Source organism: Crocuta crocuta, unplaced genomic scaffold, assembly GCF_008692635.1.
Source record: "Crocuta crocuta isolate KB4526 unplaced genomic scaffold, BGI_CrCroc_1.0 scaffold221, whole genome shotgun sequence".
NCBI lineage: Eukaryota > Metazoa > Chordata > Mammalia > Carnivora > Hyaenidae > Crocuta > Crocuta crocuta.
The window spans coordinates 1267379-1279547 of NW_027528610.1; the positions used below are offsets into that span (position 1 = coordinate 1267379).

At 53.2% G+C, this 12169-nt stretch overlaps 2 protein-coding genes across 2 annotated transcripts in view; both read left to right on the plus strand.

The window, feature by feature from the left end:
- LOC144223908 (uncharacterized) overlaps positions 1-3213 on the plus strand; it is a 15011-nt gene extending 11798 nt beyond the window's left edge. The window contains exons 6-7 of the mRNA XM_077754695.1: positions 52-165; positions 2087-3213. Coding sequence (XP_077610821.1) covers positions 52-165; positions 2087-2103 — 131 coding nt within the window. The 3' untranslated portion in view covers positions 2104-3213. The remainder of the gene's footprint in view (positions 1-51; positions 166-2086) is intronic.
- Positions 3214-7457: 4244 nt separating this feature from the next.
- LOC144223924 (glycoprotein Xg-like) overlaps positions 7458-12169 on the plus strand; it is a 26675-nt gene continuing 21963 nt past the window's right edge. The window contains exon 1 of the mRNA XM_077754716.1: positions 7458-7677. Coding sequence (XP_077610842.1) covers positions 7617-7677 — 61 coding nt within the window. The 5' untranslated portion in view covers positions 7458-7616. The remainder of the gene's footprint in view (positions 7678-12169) is intronic.

Consider the following 12169-nt stretch of genomic DNA (forward strand, 5'->3'; position numbering starts at 1 on the left):
GGGGGGGGGGGGGGGGGGGGTCTCTGACTCCAGTGATCTCTCTCCCTGCAGGTAACATGATAGTGACAATCGTGTCTCCCGTGGTGTCCGTGTTGGTCGTGACTGTGGTGGGCGTGGCCGGGTATTTCCAGTGGAGGAGGGGCGGCAGTTGCTACTGCACCAATGGCAAGTGTCTCGCTCTGGAACATTCCTTCCTGCGCCGGGCACGTGGCTGGATGTTTCTGGCCACATCTGGGCTGGAGCCCTGGCCTGAGGAAGGGGTTCACTAGTGACTTTTTGAGGGACCCACAGGGGCTTCAGAGGAACCTGCACACGACCTTGACCTTGTGAGCCTCCCTGTTACATTTGGGGGCGGTGTGCAGACCCTAGGGAAATGCGAGTGGCCTTGTGACTTTTTGAGGGACCCAGGGGGCTTCAGAGGAACCTGCACACGACCTTGAACTTGTGAGCATCCCTGTTGCATTTGGGGGCGGTGTGCAGACCCCATGGAAATGCGAGTGGCCTTGTGACTTTTTGAGGGACCACGGGGGCCCCAGAGGAACCTGCACACGACCTTGAACTTGTGAGCATCCCCGCTGCATTTGGGGGCGGTGTGCAGACCCCATGGAAATGCAAGTGGCCTTGTGACTTTTTGAGGGACCACGGGGGCCCCAGAGGAACCTGCACACGACCTCGAACTTGTGAGCATCCCTGTTACATTTGGGGGCGGTGTGCAGACCCCAGGGAAATGCGAGTGGCCGGGGACAGGGGAGGGAAGGTGAGCTGTGGTTTTCTGGTTCCACTGAGGGTCAGTGTCCCGGGTTTGAAGCATCCCACGCCAGCTGGTGCAGGTGCGTGGGGAGCAGAGGTGGTGGGTGCCGGTCACTGAATGTCCCTGAGGACCTGTCCCCGGGGACACACACAGGGCTCTGTTGCAAAGACAGGAGCTCTGAGGGTAACACCCAGGGCATCTGCAGGTTGGTTCCAGAGACCCCGCGTCCACAGGGGTCTGGGGTTTGCAGGGAGGGTCCGCCCGCCCCTCCTTCCTGTCCCTACAGAGGCTGTGAAAACCAGCTTGCAGGACGGGCTTCCAAAATCCCCAAACAGCCCTGGGCTTCCCTCTGGCGGCGGATGCCGGGTACTGACCAAATCCAGGCGGGTGGGAGTGCAGCAGGCATCGCCGTCCCCGGGCTCCCCCTGAATGCCTGGGGGGAACCCGAGCCTGAGCATCACCCCACTTGAGAGTTTGGAGCAGGTGGATTTAAAAAAAGTTTTTTTAATGTTTATTTATTTTTGAGAAACAGACAGAGTTAGGGGCAGGAGAGGGGGAGACACAGAATTGAAGCAGCTGCAGGCTCTGAGGTGTCAGCACAGAGCCAGACGCGGGGCTTGAACCCACGGACCCTGAGATCATGACTTGCAAAGTCAGAGGTCAAGCGCCTGAGCCCCCTGCCTGGTTTATCCTGCCTAGAAGCTCTTCCCTGCGCTTTTGGACTCACATAAATGCCCATTTACTTGTTCCGTTACTTAGTGTTCACTGATCATGTCACCGGGTCCACAGAGGACCGAGCTTCAGTGACGTTCCGTTCACTCGAGGGACCTCAAGTCCCTCAGTCCCTTAGACAGGCAAGCGTGCACACGACATGGCAAACTGGCCGATTCTTTAAAAAAAATGTAAGTGAAAAGAAACATTGATGGACAACGTTGGTAAACTCCTTAGCAATCACAAAGTGCTGAAAACCTGAAAGAAAGACCAGGCAGTGCTGAATGAGGCAGGGCTACATGAAGGGCTTCCAGAAGTGGTCCCAGGGTCCCGTTCTGGTGCTGAGCTGGATAGAAATTTATCTCCTCCCAGGCCGGGGGTCGCTCAACATTGCCACGAGGGCCCAAGGAAGGTATTACCCAATTGAAAAACAAAAAACAGTAACACCTGCAGCCTCAGTTAACAGGTGCTCACAACACCATTTACCCTCCTTTTAAAAATTCGTGTCCGGTATTAACATGTCCAAGTGTATGATCCTTTTCTACAGGTAATTCTGTTTTTATTTCTTATTGAGAACGTTTTGTCGCTCCCGGCTCTGACTCTGTTCCGGATCTTCCCTTTCAGAACCGGTGCAGGTGTGACGGCCTGGGGTCCCGCGGTCACCTTGAGAGCGGCTGGGTGTCACGAGGTCCCCGTGCGTCCCTCGTGTGACAGCTCCGTTACCTTCTTAGCCTTGGGTCCCAGGAAGACTCTCTCATCTGCGGCTTGATCACGCTCTGGGCCAGATTTCGAGGCTGCGGTGGGTTCCCCAGAACTACCTCACGGTGCCGGACGTGCACATTGTCCCAAAGTACAGTGGGGGTCTGTGGGTGGGGGGGTGCTGTCTCCTTCTGGGGTTTTTAGCATGTTCCGGGAAGAAACTTGGTCCGTGCAGAGACCTCCTCGGGGAGCTAGCACCCTCCCTTCCAGCTGGAACAATAATTCGAGATTCCTGCTGCTCATCACTGGCTGTGACCATGTAACCCTTACCCGCGCACAGTAGGGCCGGGGTTTGTCCTTGCTGTGTGCATGCTCCCTGATGTGAAGACGCCACGGGCAACGTGTGCGGACTTTTTCCTTGTTTCCTGTGAAACCTTATGATTCCAGTATTTTGGAGGGAAAACAGGGGCCAGTAATTGTGATTTGTGCCTGTTCAGTCTCTTCTCACATTTTTTTTTCATGCCGTAGTCTGTGGGCAGTTGTGTCTGAGGCGATGGCTTCCTGCTTCTCGGTTGATACTTTTTTTCCTCCTTTTTACTGCAGTAGAAAATCGTTAAGTTTTCAAGCATCTAAAAAGCATAGTAGGTATTTGCTTCTATTTTAGTGATGTTTTAGGGGAAGATGAGGAAAAGGAAGGGTCTGGGCCTATTGATAGAGTTTAATAAGCTGATGTGAACGCTGATACGACTTCTGGAGTTTGCGCTAAATGTCAGCGTGTGTTGAAGTCCGGAACTCAGAAGGGGGCCCAGGAGAGTCCAAAGTCGATGCCTGTGTTGTGCTCAAGGTTATGGACCGGGAGGCAGGTCTCCAAAGAGGCCTTGAATGCAGAAAGTGCTAGAAGAATCTCTCCAAATAGAAAAAGGATTTACAGCGGACAATCTTGATGGGATGTTTCACATCTGTGATTCATCTGCTTTCTGTACCTGTGAGTTTTGGTAGGAGTTTGAGTCTTGAAAACAGTGTGTGTGTGTGTGTGTGTGTGTGTGTGTGTGTGTGTGTNTGTGGGTGGGGGGGTGCTGTCTCCTTCTGGGGTTTTTAGCATGTTCCGGGAAGAAACTTGGTCCGTGCAGAGACCTCCTCGGGGAGCTAGCACCCTCCCTTCCAGCTGGAACAATAATTCGAGATTCCTGCTGCTCATCACTGGCTGTGACCATGTAACCCTTACCCCCGCACAGTAGGGCCGGGGTTTGTCCTTGCTGTGTGCATGCTCCCTGATGTGAAGACGCCACCGGCAATATGTGTGGACTTTTTCCTTGCTTCCTGTGAAATCTTACGATTCCGGTAGTTTGGAGGGAAAACAGGGGCCGGCAATTGTGATTTGTGCCTGTTCAGTCTCTTCTCACATTTTTTTTTTCATGCCGTAGTCTGTGGGCAGTTGTGTCTGAGGCGATGGCTTCCTGCTTCTCGGTTGATACTTTTTTTCCTCCTTTTTACTGCAGTAGAAAATCGTTAAGTTTTCAAGCATCTAAAAAGCATAGTAGGTATTTGCTTCTATTTTAGTGATGTTTTAGGGGAAGATGAGGAAAAGGAAGGGTCTGGGCCTATTGATAGAGTTTAATAAGCTGATGTGAACGCTGATACGACTTCTGGAGTTTGCGCTAAATGTCAGCGTGTGTTGAAGTCCGGAACTCAGAAGGGGGCCCAGGAGAGTCCAAAGTCGATGCCTGTGTTGTGTTCAAGGTTATGGACCGGGAGGCAGGTCTCCAAAGAAGCCTTGAATGCAGAAAGTGCTAGAAGAATCTCTCCAAATAGAAAAAGGATTTACAGCAGACGATCTTGATGGGATGTTTCACATCTGTGATTCATCTGCTTTCTGTACCTGTGAGTTTTGGTAGGAGTTTGAGTCTTGAAAACAGTGTGTGTGTGTGTGTGTGTGTGTGTGTGTGTGTGTGTGTGTGTAGATAGACTCACACCTTCACAGACACCTGGACGGAATTGCAGCCCTATTAACGACCCACGTTTCTCTCTTTTCTGTAACTGCCGTAAGTACATGTTATCCCTTGCAGTAAATGTAAAAGAAATAAAATAAATGTTTTCGGAAATAAAAGTCGCCCCGTGGGTTGCTGTGTTCTTGTCTCTCTGTTTCCCGCCGACATTGATGAAACGGCTCTGGCAAAAGTCTAAAAATCATGAAGTGTCGAGTCAACCCCGTCCTGGGTTGGTTGTGTGTCCATTGGGTGTGCGTTGTGTCTGAGGCGGCCTCTGCTCCGTCCTGAGGGACACGCAGGTATTTGAGGAGCCGCTGGCCTTCCTTCACCCCACCCCCCGCCCCGAAGACGTGTTTGGGGTGATGTCACTTGGAATAAGACGGATTATGGGGCTTATGGGAGGCTCAGTCTGTTAAATGTCTGACTTTGGCTCAGGTCATGATCTCATGGTTTGTGGGTTCAGGCCCCGCGTCGGGCTCTGTGCTGACAGCTCAGAGCCTGGAGCTGCTTCCGATTCTGTGACTCCCTCTCTCTCTGACCCTCCCCTGCTTGCACTGTCTCTGTCTGTCTCCTCAAATGTGGACCCAGAATCTTCTTCTTTCTATTTTTGCAGAGAGTCCCCATTTCGCTTTTTTTGGTTCTTATCAACTCAAGGGTTTTTCAAGGATTTTTTTAAATGTCCCTGTGATATTTTCGTGTTCTCTGCTTTCTTGGCTCTGATGACCCCTCTCCTGTTTGGTTGCCGGAGGCGACCAGAACGTTGTCTGTATCATTTCTGCTTTTTTTTTTTTTTCCCTCTGTCTCCAGTGAATGGATGCTTTTCTTCCTGAAGAGGCTCCTTGGACGCGGATTCTCGGTGTTCCGGGTGCAGAGAACATGAAGGTGGCTTCTGCATCATCAGGTGTGTGTCTGCCTGTCCCTGCGTGCGTGTTCCCTGCGATCGGTTAGGTGTCTGACATCAGCTCAGGTCTCTCTCTTTCTGAAAAATAAATACATAAATAAAAACACGGGAACCCTCACTGGCCACCAGGTTGTCTTTTCTTCTCCAGACAGACTCCAAACAGAAGCCGTAAAGAATGTGCTGTTTCCATAAAACGAGTCCCGGTGCAGTCATGTGCGTCCCTCCGTTTTTTGCCGTTTGTGGGGAAGGAAGTAAAGCAGTAAGGAAAGGGGAAAATTGTGCAAAGGCAGACGGAGCGTGAATGGCCGGCCCCGGGCACCCATCTTGCGTGGTATCGCGGGTCTGGGCCAGGGCCGAGCACTTGGCGGCTGCAGAGTGCTTCCCGGCGGTAATGACCGGCCCTGGCTAATCCCAGCATCCGTCTCCTTACCCCACCTTGCCGTGGCCACGGGAACGCCCAGCTCCCTGCCCCGAGAGCTGCTTTTAAGTCTGAGATCCAGACACAGACAGGCTGCTGCTCCTGGGGCTTCTCCTGGGGGTGTAGACACTGTGTGCTCCCTGCGTCCTCAGGTGGTGGAGAAACAGAGCTCTGGGCTCAGCCGTCTCCTGCTTTGTTTTCGTTTTTTTTTTTCTTTAAGCTAAAACATATATGTTATGTTTTATTTCATTGTGTCCTAAAGAACAATATTAAGTGTTAAATGAGAAAGTCTTAAGAATAAATGTAAATAGGGGCGCCTGGGTGGTTCAGTCAGTTAAGCAACTTGGGTTCTCCGTCTCTGCCCCTCCCCTACTCGCTCTGTCTCCCTCTCAAAAAATAAATGCAGGGGCGTCTGGGTGACTCAGTCGGTTAAGCGTCCGACTTCGGCTGAGGTCATGATCTCACGGTTCGTGGGTCCGACCCCGTGTCTGGGCTCACAGCCCAAAACCTGGAGCTGCTTCGGATTCTGTGTGTGTCTCTCTCTCTCTGACCCTCCCCTGCTCACATGTGCTCTATCTCTCTCTGTCTCAAAAATAAAGATTAAAAGAAGTAAAGAAAAAGAATAAATTTAAATATATATATAGTCACATTTAGTTTTGTTTAAATAATGCATATTTATGGACAGTTCATATTATATGTCAATTATTGAGTGAACATTTTGAAAGAAGTATATTTGCTTTCTTGTTTTTTTATATAATTTATTGTCGCGTTGGTTTCCACATAACACCCAGTGCTCATCGCAACAAGTGGTCCCCTCCATGCCCATCACCCCCTTCTCCTCTCCCCCACCTCCATCCACCCTCACTTTGTTCTCAGTATTTAAGACTCAAGTTATAGTTCACCTCCATCCCTCTCTGTAACTTTTCTCGTCCTTCCCCTCCCCCATGGCTTTCTGTTAATGTTCTCAAGGCCCACATCTGAGTGAGAACATAGGGTATCTGTTCTTCTCAGGACACGGATCTTATCACAGGGACCCCGTGCTCAGGACCTTATCTGAAACTAATTATCCACACCCGCCCTCCCAAGCCATCTGCAAATACCATGGCACCGGAAGATACGGTGGCAACGTATGAAGTGGAGGGGACGCAAACCTTCCGTCTGTAAGACTCGGGGGTGTGGAAAGCACCCCTAGAGTTGTGTGCCCACATTGGCCGTGGGCTTCCTGATTCCTGCTGAGTGTCTACCGCACCCCTTCCTTTGCAGGTACTCTGCACCCCGTCGTCTTGTGGATGACAAGCTTTTTACTCAATATTTTTTTTTACATTTAATTTTTTGAGAGCAAGAGAGACCGAGCATGAGCAGGGGAGGAGCAGAGAGAGAGGGAGACACAGAATCTGAAACAGGCTCCAGGCTCTGAGCTGTCAGCACAGAGCGCGTCTCGGGGCTCGAACCCACGATCCGTGAGATCATGACCTGAGCCGAAGTCGGCCGCTCAACCGACTCAGCCACCGAGGTGGGCGCCTATGTTGCTTGGAGCCTACTGCCCCCTTACCTTTCCTGGTGCCCCCCCGCCGAGTTCAGACCCCGCCCGGTCCCCAGAGGGCCCAGGCTGCGTCCCCATCATGTGTGATGTCCCCCTGCGGCCTCTGGCTTCGCTGCCTATGTCCTCTCTTCTTGGTAGGTGTCGCCCGGTCCCTGGCACCTTGCGCGGGCCTGGCTCAGAACACATGTGCGAGCAGGATGTTTGTTTCCATCCGAGGGAGGGGAGCGTCCTCGAGCGCCCGGGCTGGGGCCTTTGATCTGCTCGCACCTCCTCCCACGCCTGCGGGGAGCACCGCCCCCCAGCAGGGGCACCCAGAGCTGTGGGTGCCCATTGGTGCCTGGCCACGCTGAGGTTGGAGGCGGGCGTGCCGCTCGGGGAGGGTGGCTCCGGGCGGGTCCTCGGCGAGCAAGCACTTGCTGGTCCCACGGGGCGCATTAGCCGCCCGCCGGGGGTTTGCACACTCGGCCTCATACTTTCTGCCTGAAACATCGCCTGTGTCCCTTCCAAGCCGGGAAACGGGAAGTGAGCACTTGAGGGTGGAGTCCGGGAGGCCGGTCTCACCAGCCGCAGGGCCTCTGCGGAGGCTGCTCGCTGCCGTCACAGCCATGGAGAGGCGCTGGGGGCTGCTGTGTGTCACCGTGCTGGGCTTTGTGACCTGCGTCCAAGGTGAGGGACGGTTTGCCCCCAGGCAGAGCGGGGCGGCTGCGGGCCAGGAGGTCGGCTTGCTTTCCGAGTCTTCCAGAGACTTCTAGGCGGTCCGTGGCTTGAACTGGCCAGGCGGGAATACAGAGACGGGAAGGGTGTCGGGGACACAGGGCCGGGCGCCCGGGCTGACGGGCACCTGGGTTCTGAATGGCTGCGTCTCCGACAGCCTGTTTTCCCGAAGATTTCAGGCCGAAGGGGTGCAGGGTCTGTTGCTTGATGGAAAGCCTTCGTTCTGCCTGTTGGCCTTGGGGGTGAGGGGGGACGAAGCAGAGTTAGAACTCGGCGTGGGGGGGTGGGGACGGCTTTCCGGGACTTGGTTCTGACTGAGGGAAACGCCTGCCTCCAAACTCTGCAGTGTCTGGAAGAATGCCATCCTTTCTCGTCGCAAATGAAAAAATCATGTGAATTGTTTACGCCCAAAGCTGCCCGTGTGCGTGTTCCAGATGGTTCCGGGCATCGGGGTGTGGCTGAGCGGGCCGGGCTGGGCCGGGGCTGCCCCGAACCCACGAGATGTGGGATTGAAACAGCCCTTTCTGTCCTGTAAATGTTCGCGTTCCCAGGAGGGACGTCCGGGTCGGGGGGAGCCTGGGAAATGCTGTCCGTTCGGAGCGGCCAGTCGGCAGAGCTGGCAGTCGGGTGTCCGTGTCTTCGGGCATTTTGTGTTTCTTGTGGGCATTCTGTGTCTCCCTCTCTCTCCGCCCCTCCCCTGCTCACGTTCTGTATCTCTGTCCTTCAAAAATAAACGAATGTGAGAAAAATAAATACAAGTAATTAACAAGAAAAGATGGGCAGGCAGGGGCCACCATTGCCCCGTCCCCCGAACCCCGACCCACGAGGCTGGGGGCGCGAGGCAGAGTGACGCGGCTGCGTCAGAGCGACGAGGAAGAGAGAGGAGACGCAGACGCAGGGATGAGGTTGCCCAGGCCGGCGAGGTGTCCTGCCCTGTTGAGAGAAGAGGAAACGTCTGGAAAACACTCGCGAGTTCCCTGCGAAAATGCGTCCACTCTGAACGTGTACCGTATCTGGGGCTGCATTCAGGTGCCTCCACGTTGGCTTTGCTTCCGGAAACCGTGGTGTGTGACAGGGAGGCCAGGCCACGCCGGGCCACGCCCCAGAAGCCATCGAGAGGCTGTCGGGTCTCTGCCTCTTTCTGCGTGGCTCCCGACGGGCCTTGAACCTGGTGAATCTGTGGGCGTGAAGGCCAAGCCAGAAGTGGGTCATCGAAGGCTGGGTGTTGTCGCCCGGCCGGGCTATCCAGGGCGGTGGTGGTTCTCGGTGTTGGGTGTGCAGACGGACCAGGGAGGGACCTGGTTGAAGGCATGACGCCAGGGCCCGCCCCTGCGAGATGCTCGTTTGGTATGTGGGTGCGGCTGGACACCTGCGGGTTCAGAAGTGCTGGACGGGCGAGCCCTGAGCACCGGGCCATCTGGTTTACCCGGGGCGGAGCCGCGTGGATCCGTGGCAACAGGAGGAGGCTGCTCTGGGGTGGCCCCTGGGGTGCTGCACCGTCACCCAGCGTGCCAGCCCGCAGGTCACATCCGTAGGGAGACATGTGACCGCCGGCCATTCTCAGCTGGGGGCGGCTTCGACCCGGGGGGACGCGGGGAATCTCTGCACTCATGCTTGGTGGTCTCAGCGGTGCATGGGGGTGGCTGTCCCCACACGGGGGAGCCCACAGAAGCTGTCCGGGGTCTGCCCCACCCACCAGAGGGTCCCCCAGCCCCAATCTTGCCGGTGCTGGTGTTAGAAAGCCCATGTTAGCAGACTCCGTCTGTCTGTCTGTCTGTCTGAATATCATCTGTCTGCTGTCTGTCTGCATAGACGTCTCCTATCTATGTATCCATCAGTTATTTATCTATCTGTCTGCCTATCCATCATTATTTATGTACCTGTTCATTTATCTATCCATCATCTATCCATCCATTGTATGTATGTATGTATTGTATATATGTATGTATGTATCTATCCATCCATCTATCCATCATTTATTTATCTACCTGTTCACTGATCTATACATCATCTATCCATCCATTCTGTCTATCTATCTATCCATCCATCATCTATCTATTTTAACTCTATCATCTATCTATCTATCTATCTATCATCTATCTATCTATCTACCCTATCCATCCATCAATCAATTATCTAAACTATCTACCCTCTGTCCATCCACCTATCCATCATCCATCCAATTTATATATCCATCTATCCATCCATCATCTATCTATTTTAACTCTATCATCTATCTATCTATCTATCTATCTATCTATCTATCTATCTATCTATCTATCTATCTATCCACCTATCCATCATCCATCCAATTTATATATCCATCTATCCATCCATCCATCCATCATTTATGTATTTATTCATCTGTGTATACATCTATACATTATCCAATACCTATCATCCATCCATCTATATCCATCATTTATTTATTTACCAATCTGTGCATCCAGTTATCCATTATCTATGTAGATAAGTAGATAGCTATCTGTCCATTATCTTTGCATCCATTATCTATTATCTCTCCATCCTTCCACCCACCATATATCTGTCTCTCTCCATCTATGTACCTGCTTCCCCATGTATGTATGTATCTTTCCTTCTACGCTCTACCTGTCCATCCATCCTTCTATCATTTGTCTACCTATCATTTATGCATCCATCCGTCCATTTCTCTATTATATCTGTGTATCATATCTATCATCTCTAGCTATCTACCAATCTATCATCACCGTCTTCAGTCTATAGATTCAGACTCATATTAAGGAATTGCCCCACAACATGGTGGGGTTGGGAAGCCCAAAATCCACGGGGAAGGCTAGAAACTCACCAAGCTGCCACCTTGCCGTGTTGAGTCCGAATCCCATCTTGTCTGGGAAACCTCGCCTTCAACTGATCGGAGAAGGCCCACCCACATTCCCACAGGTGATGTGCTTTCCCCGCCTGTGATTGTAGATATTAATCCCATGGACAGAACACTTTCCCGGTGGCCCTGAGCCCAGTGTTTGACCAGACATCCGGGCGCCGTAGCCCAGTCACGCTGACACAGAAAAATAACCCACCCGGGATGTTTTCATCTTCCCGCTTCACGGTCTGAGATGCCAATTCAGTACATTTTCTGGAGGCTCCAAGGTCTTTTTTTTTTCTTTTTCTTTTTTAAATGTTTTATTTATTTCTGAGAGATAGAGAGACAGAGACAGCGTGAGCAGGGGAGGGTCAGTGAGAGAGGGAGACAGAGAATCCGAAGCAGCTCCAGGCTCTGAGCTGTCCGCCCAGAGCCTGATGCAGAGCCTGATGCAGGGATCAAACCCATGAACTGTGAGATCGTGACCTGAGCCGAAGTCGGATGCTTGACCGACTGAGCCACCCAGGCCCCTACACATATATTTTTAGAGAATGCGAGTGCAGAGAGTAAAGGAGGACCTTACGAAGTTGCCCGGAGGGCGTAAGACCTATTCCCTGGGTGTCCCCGCTGACTTCTTCCCAACAGCATTCCCCATGGGGCCTTCTGCATGCCCAGAGCGGGCCCTATAGACTGAAGGCCCCGGAGCGCTCACCCGCGGGCAGGTGGCCCCGAAGGCCTGGTTCCCATTAACCCGGCTCCAGGAGACATCGGTAAAACCTACGCGAGGAAAAGTCAGATAAACGTCCCCAAGGGGCGCAGCTCCAGGGACGGGGGTTGGGAAGAGACCGGGCGACGTCACATGAGGCGGAGGGGACACGTGACGGAGGCGCGGGCGGTGATGACACCCAAGGGCTTATGACTCTGCTGCTAATAGTCTGAATGGTGCCAAGGCTTCAGATGATAATCGTGGTTGGGTTTTCTTTTCTCTTTCATTCTTTTCTTATTTTCGGAGCTCGCCCGGGGCTGATGTTTTCCTTCAGAAAACGGTTGGGGAGGGGCGGTCGGGTGCAGCNCCGCGTGTGAGTGTGTGCGCAAGGCCTGCGCGTGGAAATGCACAATCGTCCATCTAGTCACGGCACGAGCTCAGGCAGGTGCTCGCAGAGACCAGCGGGGTGCAGGTGACGCCCTGCACGTGAGCGGTCCAGGCCCGGCCGGTCTCAGGCGCGGGAGCCCAGTCGTGGTCCCCGGGGGCTGGGGCTGGTCGTGGGTCTCTGTTGGAAACAGTGGAAGGTTCTGGAAACAGAGAGAGGCTGTGGTGCAGAAGAGATATGCTCCTGGGAGTGCTTTGTAAACAAGGAATCTTCTGGAAACAGAGGCGGGCAACGGGTGCAGAGGTGCTGGTGTGGATCCGGTCTGCAAACAGTGGAAGGTTCTGGAAACAGATGGAGGCGGTGGTGCAGAGGGGATATGCTGCTGGGAGTGCTTTGTAAACAGGGAATCTTCTGGAAACAGAGGCGGGCAGGTGGTGCAGAGATGCTGGCCTGGATCCCCTCTGCAAACAGTGGAAGGTTCTGGAAACAGAGAGAGGCTGTGGTGCAGAAG